Below are 19,305 nucleotides of genomic sequence, written 5' to 3'. Positions count from 1 at the left end.
TTGATCTCTCAATGGATGCCTTATCTCATCAAATGTCGACAAAAGGAAACCATAAAACTATCTTCCAACCAAATAATAGCCTATATAAGCACCTGCACTCACGTAATAATTGCACCGTAACTTACACACAAATTGGGTCCTTGAATGTGGAACAACACTCCAGCTTGCTTGGAGTTTGATCCATCTCCCCATCCATCAACATGCCTTGTGCACATAAAGCAAACTAGGACTCCCCCTAAGGAGAGAGTACAAGAGGTTTTTCCTTGTAGGTATAAGTGCATCTAGTGGCTTGCGATTTCTACGTTAACATCTTCAATCATGACTAGCTTCCACCATTCCATTTAAATCTAACTAGCCTAACAACAACAAATCCCAAATTTTAAGAAGCCTATCTAATCACCACTCTCACTTGATATTCGACATCCAAAGTAAGGCCAACATCCACATCAAGCTTACCACTGCTTTTCTCCAAATAGCCACATCATTGTCCCCAACATTCTTTGTTTTTGCAATGCAAACTGAAGCATGCTACCTCTAATGAAGATTGCCGTGGGTCTAGCAATTGGCTAGGAGGGGGATAATGTTAATTGTAAAATGGGAAAAGCATTGGAATAGACAAATGTGATGAAATAGGCAAAGACAAATAAAGATAGCAAAGAGTAAAGAGAAGCGCAAGTCAAGCAAAAGGTGCAAGGTATGCAATTATTTTTTGTTAATATCAGTGGTCATATAATAGATTTCTTGCCAAAAAGGAAGACCCATAGCTTGGCAAGGATGCAATCAATAGCTTCCATTCACATTCGTAGCAACAACAAGCAAAAAAGGCTAGCCTATAACTAAATAGGAAAGACAAGCACACCAACTATAGTGGAAGCCCAACTCAAAGCCCATGTATAAAGACCATAGACTGAATGGATAAGCTCATTCTTGGGGTATGTAATTTTGAGAGCTCTCTTCTCCTTCTTACTTCTAACTCTATCTACTTGTGCTTCATCTTGAGAGCGAGGGAAAGTAAGAGTGTGAGGGTGAGGGAGAGAGCGAGGGGCTTGGGAAATGAAGCTTCTCTCTTACTTTATGATTCTCTCTTCCTCCCCTTCATCTTGGGTGAGAGGTGGATTAGAGGAGAGGTTGTGTTACTTCTCTTCTTTTTTATGTTTCCTCTTGTAGATTGAGCACTTGTGGATCAGATTGGGAGCCATGGAGTAGTGGAGGTGAATTGAGGATCATCACATGAATTGTGGAGCCAATATTGAGCTCTCATATTGTGGCGTCGAGGAGAAGGTAAGATGGTGTGCTCACTACCCCCTTATCAATTTGTTTGTTCTTGCTTTTGAGGAGAAGGAGAGATGTATCAGCTATGTGAGAGGTAGCTAATGCCAAAATGGGAGAATTGCTTGAAATAGTAGACATTCCATCAAGTTTGGCATTGAGCTTGAGAAAGCTCTAACAGTAGACAAATTTGCTTGCGCAATTGACCCATGGACCAAAGCTAATGCCGTCCACATGCATTCCAATATTTGTGGTGGATTGATGGCACAATATAAACTAGTAGAGAACCTGCCATTTTAGTGTTTTGATAATTAAGAGCAAGTTGGAGAAAGCATGTCTAACAATCCAAGGGGAGATGAACAAGCTTGTAAACTGCACAAAGTTAATCAAGTACTCCCCTTTTTTGGAGAGTACTCTATGGACTTTTACAAAGTCTCAGTTAGCATGCAATCCAAGTTGAAGTCATCGATCTTTTGAGCATTTGACTTGACTGAGTAGACTTACGTAGGCGAATTCGACTTATGCATGTTATGGCTCTTGGTATTGGATAAATGACTAAATAGGAAACGATATTTAAAGAAATCAAGTTAATAATTATGCAAATTTTGATGTTTACTATACTGTTATTTATATGTATCCGACTGATCCGAGACTTAAAGAAACAAAAAAGAACACATAAAATACCATTAAGTTAAAAAAAACCATCAACTTAATATCTTGCACGTTGACGGAGTGTGAATCTGGGCCCGGCACACCCGACAGAGAGAGAGAGAGAGAGAGAGAGAGAGCTACTGCGTCGATCTTCTTCTTCTTCTTCCAAAGGCCTTTCTCAACAGCTGAATTGAGAGCTCACCTCCCGTCCTCTCCCGCGCCCCTGCTCCTGCCTCTCGCCACCATGTCCTTTGAGGACGAGGAGTCCCTCGAGCACACTCTCCTGGTCGTCCGAGAGGTCTTCGTCTACAAAATCCCTCCCAGAAGCAACAGCGGCGGCTACAAGTGCGGCGAGTGGCTGCAATCCGACAAGATATGGTCCGGTAGGCTCAGGGTCGTCTCTGTTAAGGACGTCTGCGAGATCCGCCTTGAGGATTCCAACACCGGTGACCTCTTCGCTGCCTGCCATGTCCACCCGGGCACGCGTGATGTCGCCGTTGAGCCTGCCACTGACTCCTCACGGTATTTTGTGCTTCGCATTGATGACGGGAAGGGTCGGCATGCGTTCATCGGCCTGGGATTTGCGGAGAGAAATGAGGCATTCGACTTTAATGTGGCTCTCTCCGATCATGAGAAGCATGCATCTCATAAAGAGAGTTCAGAAGCCGATGAAGTCACTGCAGGTGAATCGATCCCATCACTGGATCTGAGATTAAAAGTAAGTTTATGTATTTTCCTTGACATGCATTAGCTGTTGAGTTTCTTGATACTCGTAAAAGACTGTTTTGGGTTCCTCAGTAAAAGTGAATCGTCTGCATTTATTAGCTGATTATGTATGCCATGTAAGACTATTGAATCTTACCTTTATCATCATCACATGTGCAGAATCGATGGACCATGTGCAGCGTCTTAAATTGCAAAGATTTGAAGCTAGGCTAGCTTGTTTACTGATGGTACAAAAAATAGATGTCCACAATTGTGCAACTGCTAGTATCACCTTTTCAATTCAACGATGCAGGATCTTGCTTGAATCACAAGGGCTTCTGCCTAGTAGAATTCCAACACCCCAGCTGCCGTTCATATTTTTGACAACCCTCCATTGTCACACAAGATGTTTATTTCCACCCACATTGATCTATGCAGGATCTTGCTTGAATCGCAAGGGCTTCTGCCTAGTAGAATTCCAACACCCCAGCTGCCGTTCATATTTTTGACAACCCTCCGTTGTCACACAAGATGTATATTTCCACCCACATTTATCGATGCAGGATCTTGCTTGAATCACAAGGGCTTTTGCCTAGTAGAATTCCAACACCCCAGCTGCCATTCATATTTTTGACAACCCTCCATTGTCACACAAGATGTATTTTTCCACCCACATTGATTTTAAGATCTATCTCAATGTGACCTTGTTCCTCATGTACTACAATAAGCTGATGATGTATACCCAACCTATCAACTAGAAGTCCTAGTTTTTAGTTAGTATAAGGCATCATGTGTCAATATAGGAGAGGATCACTTGCATGTTTATGGACCAGATGCGTGCATAGAAAAGAAACAAGTGAAAAGTGGCAAAGGCATGCAGCTAGAATAGTGTGTATTGCTAGGTTTATGGTAGAATGCCTAAAAGAAGATCATGAGGGTGCATAAAAGAAACAAGAGAAAAATGGCAAAGGCGGTGAAGAAAAATAAATATGCTTTGTGTGAGTGTGAACCATTGAGTTCTTGGCTATGGCTAGTAGCTTTGAGGTTTGTGTCTTGAATTATTGGTTGGTGCCACTATGGAAGGCAAATTTGCTGCAAATTCTCCAACCACACAACATTCGATTTGTTACACGTGTAGTTTTTATGCTCCTTTGTTATATTGTTGGATAGTTGGATGGGCACTAGTAATATTGGTCACAATGGTCATAAAGTTACCTAGTGTGAATGCACTAGGGACACTTTAGGGTTAGGGAAATGGAGTATTTATAGGACTCAAGGCCCTATTGTGTACATCATTGTGTGATCACTACTCTTGGACTTTAGGCTCATCGGTTGACACGTTCACCCACTGGGGTGGTGTGGGTTAGTGGCATGGGACACTAATTCTTTGGATATGGTTGTGGCTTAGCTTAATATGCTACTAGCTCCCAGGCTTGGGTGAGCCAACTTGGCCTTATGACTGGGAGTCGAGTATGATGTTTATTTCCTTCATATTCTATGTTGTGGATATAGCGTGTGTTGTGTCTCATATGCAAGCTAGATCCTAGGGGACATTTCATACTTCTTTGTCAATAGTATACTATGTCTTCATAAAATGGCATTTGAATCCAAGGTAAAACAAAGTTGTTGGATTATGGAGAAATTGATATTGCCCCAACCATGCAAAAACTTTCTTGGAGGTATATCTATATCGTGAGGTGTAGTTACTCTAAGGTGAAAAATTCAGTAAGCCAAGGGAGAGATGAAAAAGGCATAGATTTGTCATCTTGATATTTGGTTGAGTAGCTCCTTTGTTTGAGATATGGTTGGTTCCATTGGTGACCGAATAGTTTGATTCGAGGATGATTAATCGTTAGGGTGAGCATTAATTCTCCACCATGTGAGGGATTGTAATTAGACTTTTTAAAACAATAATCCTCGACCTTGGAACCCTCAATTATAAGGATTGCTTAAGATGGATCTTCTCCTAAAGACAAGAAGCTGAACAATGCAAATCTCAAGCTAGGCTAAAGACAAAATTATAAGTCATGTGAGGTCCAAACATGCCCATGTTTAATGCTCATGTTTGTAGCATTAATTCTTTTAGATTTTTCTCAATTTGTTGTCTATTGTTGTATCATTTTTGAATGTTTGTATTTGACTCAAGTGTTCGTCTTTCATTTTGTTGGCATGCTAAATCACGAAGCTAAGCAAATATCTTTATTGTTAAGCATGCTATGTTGTGTCGGGTGCTTATAAGTCTTCTATGGCACTCTTGCTATGGACATTTTTACATTGAGGCTTTACAACAATACAACCTTGTGCATTTGGGTGAGGGTAACTAGGTTTTGGGATGTGCCTTCTAGCACCTTCTCTCAAATTACATCCAAGCCAAGCAATGTAGAAAGCCTTTTTTGGAAGGTCTACTATCATAAGGATGTGCTTTTTCTTGGTATTCTCAGATGGCAACCCCAAGAAATTGCACAAGTTGTGTTGGGTTCATCAGTAATTAAGAAGTTAATAAAAAAAGACAATTAACCAATGCATAGATTTGTTGCACATATTAATCAATTTTTGGATATGTGTTGGGTTCATTAGTAATTAAGAAGTTAATAAAAAAAGACAATTAACCAATGCATAGATTTGTTGCACATATTAATCAATTTCTCATGAAAAATTTAAGCTATAGATTCAATTTTTTAATTAAAAAGATTAATAAATTCAAGGCAAATAATTAGACTATAATGTTTAATTTAATTCTTCTTTTGTAAAGCAGTGTTAACGTAGGGAAAAGTTGGAAGACAAAAAAGAAAAGGCAAAATGCAAATTTTCTCTTGCACAGTTCATAATAAAGATGGGGTGTGATTGTCTAGAAGGATTTAGTGCCAATAGAAGCAAATTGTTGCATGTAGAAGTGGGTCCAAAGTGCTCTACTGTTGTTTGTGCAATTCTAGGGCTTGGTTACATTGATACGGCAGAGCTCTATACAGCTTAGTGAAGCTGAAACTAGCCTACATGAAGTTGTTGAAGATAGGGCTGAGGTGTTTCTCAACCGAGTAGAGTTGTTTAGGGCTTGGTAGAGCTGATCACGGCTAGCGAAGGCATCTAGTTGATGGGTGGAGCCATCTATAGCAAGGCCATGTCAGAGTGCAGCGATGCGGAAGCGTGGGACCAAGACAGAGAGAGAGAGTGAACGCAGAGAGAAGAGAGAGAGAGAAAGAGACAGTGGAGGATGAAGATCTGCTGTATGCAGTCTGCACGAATCTCCAGCCTGAAATCTGCAAACAGAACTGTGAAAGAATGTGCTGACTGCCGGCTATAAATAGCCAGAAATAATGCGATAAAAAATGGCAGGTCGGCTGCATTAAATGGAGCCGACTGGTCAGTCCGACTGGACTGCTAGGTGGCTGGCCGACTGGTCAGTCCGAATAGACTGCCACGTGGCCTGGTGACGTGGCTGCCTGCCCGACAGGGACTGATAATCGCTAACACCCCCTCTCAGAGCCTGGACGGGGCAGAAGCCTAAGGGATCTGGCATGTCTCTGAAGTAGAGCCTGGGGAAGCGCCTTCGTAAATAAATCTGCAAGATTGTCCTCCGTCTTGCAATACTCCACAGCTATGGTCGCATCCAAAAGCTTCTCCCTAATGAAGTGGTACTGGATCTCTATGTGCTTCGTCCGGGCATGGAAAACAAGATTCCGGGCCAAGGCAATGCAACTCTCATTGTCGCATTGCAGCAAAGTAGGACGAGTCTGGGGGCAGCCAAGCTCCTCCAACAATCTCTGAAGCCACACAGCCTCACATGTGGCGGAAGACGCGGCTCGATACTCCGCCTTAGTAGACGAAAGGGCGACCGTGGGCTGCTTCTTGCTACTCCATGAGATAACACCTGCGCCCAAGGTAAAACAGTAGCCTGTAGTAGACCACTTGTGGTCCACATCGCCAGCCCAATCCGAGTCGCTTCAACCGGCAAGTACAAGATCTGAACCACCTGTGCCTGCTGGATTATGAAGCCCTAAGTCAGAGGTCCCTCTCAAATATTGAAGTATCCGCTGAGCAGCCTGCCAATGCACCGTCTGAGGTTCACTCATGAACCCCGCCAAGAGACCTACAGCAAAACAAAGATCAACACGAGTGTTGAGGAGCCAAATCAATGATCCAATCAACTGACGATAGCGGGAAGCATCCGCCAAGGGAGAATCTGAATGTGAAGTGGCCTTCCAGTTCGGATCCATAGGAGTAGAAATGGTCCGACAATCCTCCATCGCAAAAGAAACCAAGAGCTCCTGTACATATCTCTGCTGAGAGATGAAAATCCCCCTCTGAGACTGATAAATCTCATGGCCCAAGAAGAAGTGGAGTAGACCTAAGTCCGTCATCTCGAAGGCCTGATGTAAAGTTGCCTTCGTCTCTTTGACCTTCTGTGCATGATCACCTGTGACAATCAAATCATCAACATACAACACAAAAAGCACACAACCAGCCTCGGAAGTGTGTACATAAAGCTGCGGATCGGCCTTGGAACACCGATATCCCAACTGTGACTGAAGGAACGAGTCAATCTTCTCGTTCCATGCATGCGGAGCTTGCTTGAGGCCATACAAGACCTTTTTTAACCTGTAGACTTGCCCATCTGAAGATCCAAAGCTAGGAGGCTGCTCTACATAGATCTCCTCCTTTAAATCACCATTGAGAAAGACTGACTTCACATCCAGCTGGTAGATAGGCCATCTCCTATGGCTAGCTAAGGCAAGAACAGCTCGAATAGTCGCCATATGAGCAGTGGGGGCAAAAGTATCATGACAGTCAATCCCGGGGCGCTGAACAAAATCTTTAGCAACAAGGCGAGCCTTGTGCTTGTTCAAAGAACCATCGCTAAGGTACTTTGTCTTGAAGACCCATTTGACGCCAATCACCTTCTTATGCGAGGGGCGAGGTACGAGATACCAAGTGCCATTCCTCTCAATAGCCTCCAACTGGGCTTCTATAGCTTTCTTCCATGGTGCGGACTGTAAAGCCTTCTTCACGGAGGTGGGCTCTCGATCCTGAATAACACGGGTCATCAAACAATAGTTAGAGCAAACAAGCTCCATAGAATGTGCATTGTGCCTCCGTGACCGCCGCGGACCATCCTGCGGTCCCCACTCCTCAGGGACCCCCTCGATCCTTGAATCTCAGAGTGTGTCACGGGCCCAACGAGGAGGAGGCCGGACCTCTCCTCGTCGCTCTCCATCAGTTGAAGACTCTGGGATATCCACCGGTGGTAACTCCTCGGGGGTGACCGGTGGAACAACAGACTCTGTATCGGAAACAGAATCAGAATCAAAAGGCGCGGGCTCCAAAGGAACTGTCTCGGGAGCCCAACTCTCCCTTGGATCTCCAAGAACGGGATGCTCCTCTCCCGCTGCTATGGCCGGAACCTCCACGAACCGCACATCTCGACTGGTGTACACATCCCGCTTTACAGGATCATACAAACGATAGCCTTGGGACTGAGAGCTATAGCCAACAAACACCTATCTCCGGGAAGCCGCTTCAAATTTATCACGATGAGTCTTGGGAATGTGAACATAGGCATCACACCCAAAAACCCTGAAATAAGAAACATCGGGCTTAGTCCCAAAGTAAGCCTCAAAAGGTGTTATCCCATCAACGGCCAAAGTGGGGGATCGGTTAAGGATGTGGACTGCAGTAGCCACAGCCTCGGCCCATAGAAACTGAGGTGTCTGTCGGTGCTCCATCATGGTGCGCGCCATCTCGATCACACTTCGGTTCTTCCGTTCAAGAATGCCATTTTCTTGAGGAGCGTTGGTGTTAGCAAACTCCTGGTGAATGCCTTTATCGGCACAAAAATGAGCAAACTCATTAGAAACAAATTCACCTCCCTTGTCGGATCGCAAGGTCTTCAATCGCCGGCCCGATCGGTTCTCTTCAAAGAGAAGCCAATCCTTGAAGTGGGAGAAAGCCTCCGACTTCAACGCCAAGAAATAGGCCCAAGTCATCCTGTTGTAGTCATCTACGATCAACATGAAGTACGAGCTCCCTTTCAGGGACTCGTTCCTCATAGGGCCACAAAGATCCGTAGATACAAGCTCTATCGGTGAAGTAGACCGCCGCGAAGCTTTGTTGGGAATCGCATCCCTATGCTGCTTTCCACGAATGCAGGAGACGCATGGCTGCTGGCTCACCACTATGTCCGGCAACCCTCGAACAAGCTGTCCACGTGAAGCCCGCCAAAGATAATCATAGTTAAGGTGACCAAACCGAGCATGCCATAGCTCTGACTGTGTCTGAGTAGTAAGAAGAAGAGTAGGAAGAGCGGTAGAAGACGTCAATTTGTAGATGCCGTTCTCCTCATATCCTGATGAGAGAACCTTCCTTGATCCACGATCAAGGACTCGCACCGAATCACTGTCAAACTTCACCAAAAGTCCAAGTGAACAAATCTTATGAACCGAAAGTAGATGATACCCTATACCTGACACATGAAAGACCTCTGAGGTATGGGTACCACCACGTCCATCTGGAATAAGCTGCATCTCATCCCGTCCTGCAATAGACACCGAAGAGCTATCTCCAATGAGGATCTGCCCACGCGAAGGTCGCAATTGGGCAACACTAACTGATGAAGGAGTCATGTGCCGGGAGGCACCACTGTCAACGATCCACTCTCAAGCCTGGGGGGCTGTCATCGCAGCATCAGAAGCCTCCGGTGTAGAGTCCTCAATGAATGCTAGGTGAAGAAATGCAGCCGATGAGGATGCAGCCACCGCTCCAGAATCCTTCGAGTCCTTGTTGGTGTCCTTCTTGTCTTTGTCGGGGCAATCCTTCTTCCAATGGCCGGTCTTACCACAAATATGGCATGTTGATTCTTTGTCCTTGTCCTTCTTTGACTTCTTGTCCTCCTTCTTCTTCTTTTGGTCCTTCCCCTTCTTCTGAGAGGCTTGACCTGTCAAAGCTTCCGACTTGGAAGCATGCTGTCCCTTCAGTTGTTCCTCTTGGTCCAAGACCATAGGAACCAACTCTTCCCACTGAAGAGTAGACTCACGCCTTGAAGCAATAAGGGCGGAGTAAAAAGCACCGAATCGTGGCGGCAACTGGGACAAAAGTGTGATCGCCATGTTTTTGGAGAAAATCGGCTTTCCCGCATTCTGAACCTGCATCTGAAGCTGTCTAAGCTTGTTGATGTGCTCCCGCAACGAAGAAGACTTGTTCACGGACAAGGTCCATATCTGCATCTCCAAAAAACCCTCTTCATAAGGGTCATCCGGTTATACATTTGGTCAAGCTCCAGCCATATCTCCCGAGCCACCGTCAAGTGCTCGATGTGGGCTATTACGGCTGTAGTACAAGATAGAAAAAGAAAAGAACGAATCCGGGCATTTAGTTTGTCCCAGTGAGACTGTGCCTTGGCCAACTCCGCACGAGCGTCAAAAGAGAGTTTGGACTCATCTCTCACCGAGGGCCGGTCGATCTCCTCCTGTACAAGCTCCGCCAAATCGTAAGACTCAAGGATGGCCAACATCATCACACGCCAGATGCGGTAATTGTCGCCATCAAGCTTTTGATCTGAGGGAAGAGCCGATAAGACAGGCACCTTCCGATCCATGATCGCCTGGAACTCCAAGTCAATCTCTGTAGACATCTTCACCTGTAATGCTTGCAAAAACGCAAAAGTAGCCCCCTCTGATTGTGAAAACGCAGCCTGCTAGGGCTCTTTATTCCGCGTCCCGAACCTTCTTCACCCGTCGGAGGCGATGAAAAAGTAAAACTTGCACTTGAAAACTGAAAACACAGCCTTCCTCCTCTTCAAACAGCAGTAAACAGCAGCAAATCCACCAACTGGACTCCTTTCCCGCGCGTCCACGCTCGCTTCAGCCTTGTTCCGATGCGCAGCCCTCCTGCTCGCCCTCGAATGCTGGAAACGCAGCCTTGTGTCGCAGTGGAATCTCCTCTTCAAGAAGGTTCTTCACTCAGTCAGCCCTTCTTCACTGCTCTGATACCATGTCAGAGTGCAGCGATGCGGAAGCGTGGGACCAAGACTGAGAGAGAGAGTGAATGCAGAGAGAAGAGAGAGAGAGAAAGAGACAGTGGAGGATGAAGATCTGCTGTATAAAGTGTGCTGTATTCAAAGATATGCAGATATATACTCGGGCGCAGTGCGCGGGACTGCGTGTCTCCACCTCGACGATGCAACCTGCTGTCCACCTCGAAGTACGCTGCAGTCTGCACGAATCTCCAGCCTGAAATCTGCAAACAGAACTGTGAAAGAATGTGCTGACTGCCGGCTATAAATAGCCAGAAATAATGCAATCAGAAATGGCAGGTCGGCTGCATTAAATGCAGCCGACTGGTCAGTCCGACTGGACTGCCACGTGGCTGGCCGACTGGTCAGTCCGACCAGACTGCCACGTGGCCTGGTGACGTGGCTGCCTGCCCGACAGGGACTGATAATCACTAATAGGCCAAGTTGTTTTGGGACTGCTTCTATTAGTTTGGTTGAGGTTTGGAGCTTTTTGAAGAGATTTTGTGGCAATAGATTTTGTCAAATCATGTTTTCCTAGCAAGATCTAGTGTTAGGCAGGTTGGTCTCTGTGCCTGTGTGGTATCTCAGCGAGTTTGGCTCAGTTTTTTGTGCTTTTGGTCTTGGTTGGTGAGAGCAATCGAGGACAAGTGCAAAAGCACAAGTCTGTGAATAGTAGTACCGATCTTTCAATAAGGATATATAAATATAAATACTACAAGGGTGCCAACCTTGTGATCTCCAAAGGTCTACCCCTAATACAAAGAAGCAGCTTGGTGTGTACCTTTGTTGTGGAGCAGATTCTTTTGATATAAACAAGGACTAAATTATGGCAACTCACATAGAGAAAGGAATGGGCTTGATCCTATTGCAAAGAGTTGCTTGATCGATATCAATCCAATATAGGGATCCACCACTAGATGGTGGACGTGGGCAGTGATGAAGTCCAATAAATCGAAGGTATCTAAGATGCACTCCACTTTGCAAGACCAAAGGGAGTAGTTGGAACCATCCAAATGCTTCTTCTCAAGTAATGAAGGAAGAAATGGCATGTGCAAAGATGGTGCCGTAATGGCCAAGTGAGGTCCTTTAGCAAGAGCCCTTGTAGGAAAAAAAAGAGAGAGAAAAAAGGTTTTTTTTGGGGCGGGGGGGGGGGGGGTTGAATGAGACCGAGAATACTTGTATAGTCTCTCCTTGAGAGATTGTTGATCTTTCTTTGATCAGTGATTTGATCTTTGGTCTTTTTCGTGTCGATCCTTGCAATCTTCTCGATCATGTCAATGTTTGCGACGATGTGTTTGATGAGAACCGTGATTTGGGCTTTGGGGCCTTGATAGAATCATCATGCCAATGAAATTGATTGTATCTTTTTGGAGTATTTGCACAAACATACACAAAGAAATATGCTGCATTTTGGTGTTCGACTGCTTTAGATCAGGAAGAAACAGAAGTTGTGTTTTGTGGCAAACAACCTATAGATGGCTCATCTCCACCAAAATCAGCTAACTTGTTGCATGAAGGATTATATTTTGTTGCTGCCGTGTCACAAGGTGGAACCCATCTATGACTCACATAAAGCGGTAGTCCCTTCAATTAATACCTGGTCTTTTCACATACCCACAAATAGAGACCTCGCTTCCTTGCTCAACACCAGATTGGCCACAAAGACCGGCGCCCCTGTTGGTATTTCTTTATCAATTAAAAGATGGAAGGTTACAAAAAAAATGAAATGTTTCAAAGTACAAAACCTGTGAACAATTGGCTTTCATCTTTTCTGAGTAAATTTCAGCTGCATAAGCACAGTACAACATATTCAAAACAACATCCCTTTCTGAGTAAATTTCAGCTGCGTAAGGACAGTACAAAATATCCAGAACAACATCCCAAGTAGGAAAACACTTTCTGTGAGCATAACTCAATAATTCAAGTGTAGAATTGCAATTTGCAGAACTCTATATTTACTGTTTTTCACGTGTTTCTTGATCTATTCTTAGCCTTATTCCATCCCAGATCTGTTCCATAACAGTTGGACTACAAACCCTTTGACCCTGGCATCATTCCAACAGTAAAATAGTCCCACAAACAACACTAAATCAGAGCTGAAAACCTTGTTCCCGTGTGGCGTGGTCATCACTTTCTTTAGTTCTTGCATTGGAGAAGCAATCAGTTGCTCTTGAACCTGACAGTGAGGCTCTTGCCTTGGCAAAAGTGCAAAGAAAACACAGAACTGTACGTTCGATGGAATCAACCCATCATGCAGAGCATTTTCTCTGAGAATAGAGAGAGAGTTGACTAGAGGGAGCAAGCTCTACCACTGTATATGAATCAAAGACGAAGAAGTACTCTCCATAGCTGATGTACTTGCAGCAATCTGCCCTCAGCCCTTGAAAACTTCACACTCAGTTTTGCCCCTCGTGCATATTACGTTTTAAAAAAAAAAAGCTCCCCCTCTCTTTTGGGAATTTGTGCCCAAATTGTGACACATGGCATACATGTAACAATTTTCCAGTTTAAACCTTCTGGTTTAAAATTCTCCATGATCAGTGCAAAATTTGACCTCTGCACAAACCAGAGAATTAATCCTCGTGCAAAAATGAAGATAATGATGCGAACAGATTTTGGGGTCAAAAAATAGTAACTCCTTAAATTTTAGGGATGGTGACCCCTGCATTCCTTAAGTTGTTACGAGTGACTTTTATCATTGCAACCACATCAAAAACTGTAATGTGGCTCAGTGACGGTGACTTTTATTCCGTGAGCATTCTCACATGTGCATCTTCTGTCTTGGCCAGGCTTATTGTCCTGCACCATCTCCAGTGGCTAAGCACACAATCCCAAACCATTGGCATTCTATTCTTCAGTGCCCATTCAATATGGAACTGGGCCCAAGGCTCAGACAAATTTTTAGTCCAATCTGTCCCAATGGCTGTCTTTTCTGGCCATGCAAAGATTTGGACTTAACCCAAGAGAACTCTGGGGGTAAAAAGCAACAGCAACTAAAGAAAAGAAAAAAAATTAAAATATTTATATAAGTAAATAAGGAAAGCGATTGCAAAAAGTATCACCACCTGGTGACATACCTCCCTCTTGAAAGAAGCAAGCGACCTTGATTGCATGCCACACATGCTAACGGATGACACACGATGATAACAAGATTCTCCATGTTATTAGTACCATCGCATGTATCACTTGCTAATAGATGACACGGGGCGATGGTAGGAGTTTTTCCCACTACCATTTGTGCCATTGCAAGTTCAAGTCTCACATAGGTGGAGGATCACATCCTGTATCCAACTATGGTTACTAGGAGCCTTTCTAATATACATGTTTCTGGATGCAACACAAGCTGATAGCACGAATCCCCGAACTATTAGTGTCACAATATGTATAATCATTCAACTGAAGTGTAACAAATACAACTTCAAAGCATTGAGATTTCATTCAATGATAGACATGTTAATGCTAAGTGTTAACCATACATTGTGCATTATTCAATGAGATGCAATATTCAATTGTACAATAGAGAATGTACATTGCTTCAAAAAGCATTCTAAGTCACTGTAGGTTCCAGCAAGAAAGCTTCTCGGTAAAGTTGCAATAACTGAGGTGAATTTGCCAATTCAGCCTCTTCCATCCATTTAGCATTCATTGATGAATAGTTCTTGAACTTCACTAAAAATCTTCTTATAACTCTACCTTTCACTTTCCTATCCTTATGTGCCAAGATCTGCTCAAGAACTAGAATCTCATCTAATTCCTCTACTTCAAGCTATTCCTCTTGAACCATATCTTCTGGCACTTAACTAATAAAGGACCTCACTAGGCTCACGTGGAATGCATTATGAATTTTCCAATTCTTTGGCAATTTCAGCCTATGTGCCACATCATATATCTTCTTTGAGACTTGAAAAGGGCCATAGTAATGCATACTCAGCTTTGGAAACAAACGTTCCTTGCCCTTCTGTTTTCTCAAATGTGCCTTTTCAAAACGCAATAAGACCCAATCATCCTTTTTGAACAAGAGTTCCCGACGATGACTATCGGAAGCTCTTTTCTATTTAGCTTGTGACTTTTCTAAGGCATACTTGACCTTTTTATATGCTTCTTCCCAATCTTTTACTTAACGATCAGCTTGAAAAATGTTATCTTTTGTCTGCAAAATAGGAGGCAGTTTCTTTCCACCTTCCACAATCTCAAAAGGTGCTTTGCCAGTAGATGAGTGCACTATATTATTGTATGCATACTCAACCAATGGCATGTAGTGTTCCCAAGAAGTCTTATGATCTGAAACACAACACTTCAGTATATCTAAAATAGTCGAATTTGCTTCTTCATACTGTCCATCAGTTTGTGGATGGAAATAAGATACAAATTTCAACATAGTGGCCATGTTTTCAAACAATGCTTTCCAAAACAAGCTAGTCATTCTTGGGTCTCTATCACTGACAATTGACCGTGGCATTCCATGGTACTTGAAGATATTATGCATAAATATCTTAACCATGTGTTCTGACTTAACCTTTTTCCTTACAAGAATGAAATGTATCTGTTTGCTGAATCTGCAAATGATAGTCCAAATTCCATCATTCCTTCAAGAAGTTCTTGCATAGTAACATGGGACGGGGAACGAGAACGGGGACGGGGACGGGGACGGAAAACGGGAACGGGGTTGGGTAAAGGATTGTTCCGTGGACGGGGGGAAAAACGGCTATTAAAAAGTTGTTTTTTTTTAGTATTTTAAAATCACACTTAATCTACTCTAAGAGAGGAACATTTGAAGGGGACATTTGCACCAAATAGAAGAAAATAGAGCATCATATTAGGAAATCCAAAAGACTCGTGACCACTCGTCACTCAAGCGTCAAGAGCCAAGGCTCAAACTACAATGACAAATTTACATAGAAGATGGGAGGAGAGTGTAAATACTAAAGCCAAAAATAAATACAAAATGTCAAAATGCCACATGACATAATGGCAAATGCTAAGTATGAGTGTAAATCGTAAGACTCAAGAGTCTAGAGTGCTCTAGAGAGTTGAGAGTCGAGACTAAGTAGTGGGTCGGACAGTGGGATGAAGCGGAATCTCCACGGACTCTGTGAAGTCCTCGACAACTTGTGGCTCCTCCTCGCCTATGCCCTCAAGGTCCTCCAAAATCTCAGTTGTGTGAAGTGGGTCAACCTCTAGATCCTGTTGTGCTTGCTCCCATTCAGTGAATAAATCTACTTTCTTCACCATACCTTTGCAAAGCATTCGCAAGTTGGAACTCACAAAGCCCAAATCATTGGCACGATGCACTCCAAGGCAGTTACACTGACCAAAGTTGCTCCAAGCAACTGGAGCTACAACACTGTGAGAGAATGCGGATGGCAAATCGCTGCAACTCTGGACCATCTGCACCATAATCCTCCCACCAAAGTGCTGAGCCGATCTTGAAGCGATCCGTCTGTGCATTTGGCAATCCATAACTACCCCTCTTCTCACGATATAATTGCAATTGATCTCTGATTTTGCGCATGATACCTGCGTCTGGCACTAGACGATCCAAGATAATCCTGAAGCCATTGCTAACCTCTCTGTCCTTTTCCTGCTTGCAACCTTGAAATTCGGGATCCACCATGTAGGCTGCTGCATGGAGAGGGGAGTAGTAGGCATCCCATCTTGTCACACATGGATTTGATCTCATCGTAGTCCTCATTGGGAACATAAACCTTGAGGCTCTCTATCATTCGATCCATGGCCTCATATACCTTGCCGATGCATGGCAACATGTCATTGACAACCCTCAAGAGGTCCATGACTGGTTTGATCATGGTGTCAATGCGCTTCACACTTTCCGACCATGACGTTTCATTTGCTTGTGCTTTGCACTCTTGCCCCCTTGCTATGGAAGCCTTTGGCATACTGGAACACTCATCACTAAGGAAGAGTCCTCGTAATGCCCCGCTACATGTGGACAAGCGGCCTAACATGAGAAAGTTGAAAGCAAACCATGTCTCTGAATATTTGAGCAGAGAGAGGTTTGACCTCTTGGTGGACTCATGGCGAATCCTCCCATGATTGAGGACAAAGGTGACAATTTTGTTGGCTTCATCCATGACAAGAGCTATCCATGGTAGGGCCCCAATGTCTTTGATGAGATTGTTAAGACAATGGGCCATGCAAAAAGAGACGGTGATGTGAGGATATGTGGCTTGAAGTATGTTCCCTGCTGCTCGATTTACCGGTTCGCCATCTGCACAAATGGTCACCACATTCTCTGCTCCCATGGTTTCTAAAGTCGTTGCCCACTCCGTAGCAAGCACATCGGCGGACTTTCCAGAGCCGGAGGCATCATGTGAGTCAACAAAATACATCTCTCCATGAGAGTAGGCCACCACTCCAGGAATAGACTGCTTGCGGGTGTCACTCCATCCATCCACCACAAGTGTGACACCATTATTGGCCCATAGCTCCTTCATATTTGCCGCAGCAGCCTCAACACTCCTCTTCTCCTTTTCGAGAAGGGTGGTGCGAAGGGTTTCCGAAGAGGGGGGAACATAGGAAGAACCATATTCCCTAATCTTCGTAACCATGGCTCTAAAGTATGGAGATCTATTCAATGTTCATAAATCAAACAGAGCATGTTAAGAATCAATATGATGATAAATAATAATGTTAAATGAACATAATAATTTATTATTTATCACTTGACACCAGAAACTCACCGAGCCGCACGGAAAGCAATGTGATCATGAAAGAAGAAACGAGCCACGGCCATGTCCGTCTCTTCTTTCAAGCGAGGATTCTAATTTTCCTTGAGGGTACTTTGACGAGGACGAGAAGATGGGGTGGTCGATGCGGATGGGCCACATGCAAAAGGTGTCGATGGGAAGGTATGTGATGGCACACCTCTACCCAAGTTACCGCTAGCCTCCATAGGACGTCCTCATGACCCCACCATGAGATTGGGATCAATGGCCACTTGTGGAGATCGCCTTGCCGCTTCGGCCACCTCATAGATTGCGAGCTTATCAAGAAGCTCGTCTTTTCTCCAGGGTCACCTTTGTGCAATATCTCACCTCATTCCTGGGTTTGCTCAAGAGATGAGCTCGCACCTTGTTGGCACCACCACTACGTTTGTATCCACAAAGTTTGCATGTCCATGCTCTAGCACCGCCTCCCAAACCATACATAAGGCAATCGACCTCATCCCACCATGACCATTGATGTATCGCGGGTCTTCTCCTTCGAGTGGGGCCGGTGGTTCCTTCATGATTATCATTTTGTGAAGAGGTGGATGCCGCGGTAGATGTGGGTTGGTTTGTAGACGGGGAAGCCGATGAAGATGCCATAGATGATAGAAACTTTGAAAGTTTGATGAGAAGTAGCCTTTGAAGTTTGCCCTTGAGGCTTGACTCCTTGAGCCTTGAAAGTTGAGGCTTGAGCAATGAATTATGAGGCCCAAGGGAGGGAGAGTAGAGTCTAGACTCTAGAGACTTGAGAGGGAGAGAAAGAGAGGGAGAGAGAGAGAGAAAGCTTGTACAATGTAGAGGGTAGCCTTGAGCCTTGAGGCTTAAGGCCCAAGGGAGGAGAGAGTGGAGACTTGAGACTTGAGAGGGAGAGGAAGAGCCTTGAGCACGTCGGCCTTCAACCTTGAGACTTGAGACTTGAGAGGGGGAGAAAGAGCCTTGAGAAGTTGAGACTCTTGGCCTTGGAGTGTGAGTGTAGCTTGAGAGTGGAGCATTATATAGGAAACATTGGCAAGAGCATGGCGGAAATGGCCGTTGGCAGCCAAACAGTCAAATTTTTTTTTTCAAAAATCGCCCAATGGCTCCCTGGGCCGTCCCTAGTCGGCGTCCCTGACACGCAGGCGTTCTGGGAACGCGTCCCCGCTTGGCTCACCGGCGTCCCCACTCGGAGACGAGACGTCCCCACCTGGTCGCGTCCCTGGGATTGCGTCTCCCCGTCCCACGCTGCCGTCCCCTCTGTCCCCTGTCACTATGAGTTTTTGGAAGATCAAAAATGAAATCTATACCAAGCAAATAGTGCTTTCAACTAGAAAGTGCATGGATCACAGCTAATAACTCTTTCTCATAAATTTGGCAAGTCCTTTCAACAACAAAAAGTACTCTACTCTCGTATGCCACAACTCGGCCATTTTGCATTAATACAACACCAATGTTATTTTCACATACATCACATTGCACTACGAATGGCTTAGACAAATCTAGCAAAATAAGCACTAGATTTGTAGTCATTTTCCCCTTCAAACATCTAAATGCTGATTTCTCTTTGTTAGTCCATCGCCATTTGACATCCTTCTTTTCAAGCGCATGTAAAGGAGAAGCAATCTTTGCAAAGTGTGTTATAAGTCTTCTGTAGTAAGAGCATAAGCCAAGGAAATTGCGGACATCATGAATGGTTTTCAAGTCTGGCAAAGAGACAATTGCTTCTATCTTTGCAGGATCCATATTCACACCATCTTTAGAAACTACGTGCCCAAGGAAGTGAATCTCTTCCAAAAAGAATTCACTCTTCTTGCCATTAATGAGCAATCTGTTACGCTTAAGCTCATTAAAGATTGTAACTAAGTGTTTTCTATGCTCCTCTTCATTCTTTGAAAAGATAATCATATCATCAAAGAATGTGCTAACGAAACTTTGATGAGGGCGAAAAATTCTATCCATCATCTTGTTAAA

General features: G+C 44.3%; 1 protein-coding gene and 1 pseudogene across 1 annotated transcript in view; one reads left to right on the top strand and one right to left on the bottom strand.

Annotated features, from left to right (window-relative positions):
• Positions 1–2,010: 2,010 nt before the first annotated feature.
• Positions 2,011–19,305, top strand: part of LOC148031366 (uncharacterized protein At1g03900-like) — a 49,775-nt gene continuing 32,480 nt past the window's right edge. Inside the window, exon 1 of the mRNA XM_087684892.1 lies at positions 2,011–2,638. Within this exon, the coding sequence (XP_087541018.1) occupies positions 2,165–2,638 (474 nt within the window). The 5' untranslated portion in view covers positions 2,011–2,164. The remainder of the gene's footprint in view (positions 2,639–19,305) is intronic.
• LOC148031367 (uncharacterized) lies at positions 15,674–17,958 on the bottom strand (annotated as a pseudogene).

Source organism: Lygodium microphyllum, chromosome 9, assembly GCF_053477565.2.
Source record: "Lygodium microphyllum isolate KBCC chromosome 9, Lygodium_microphyllum_v1.1.10, whole genome shotgun sequence".
In the NCBI taxonomy this organism is placed as follows: Eukaryota; Viridiplantae; Streptophyta; class Polypodiopsida; order Schizaeales; family Lygodiaceae; genus Lygodium; species Lygodium microphyllum.
This window is presented reverse-complemented; position numbering and strand designations above follow the sequence as displayed.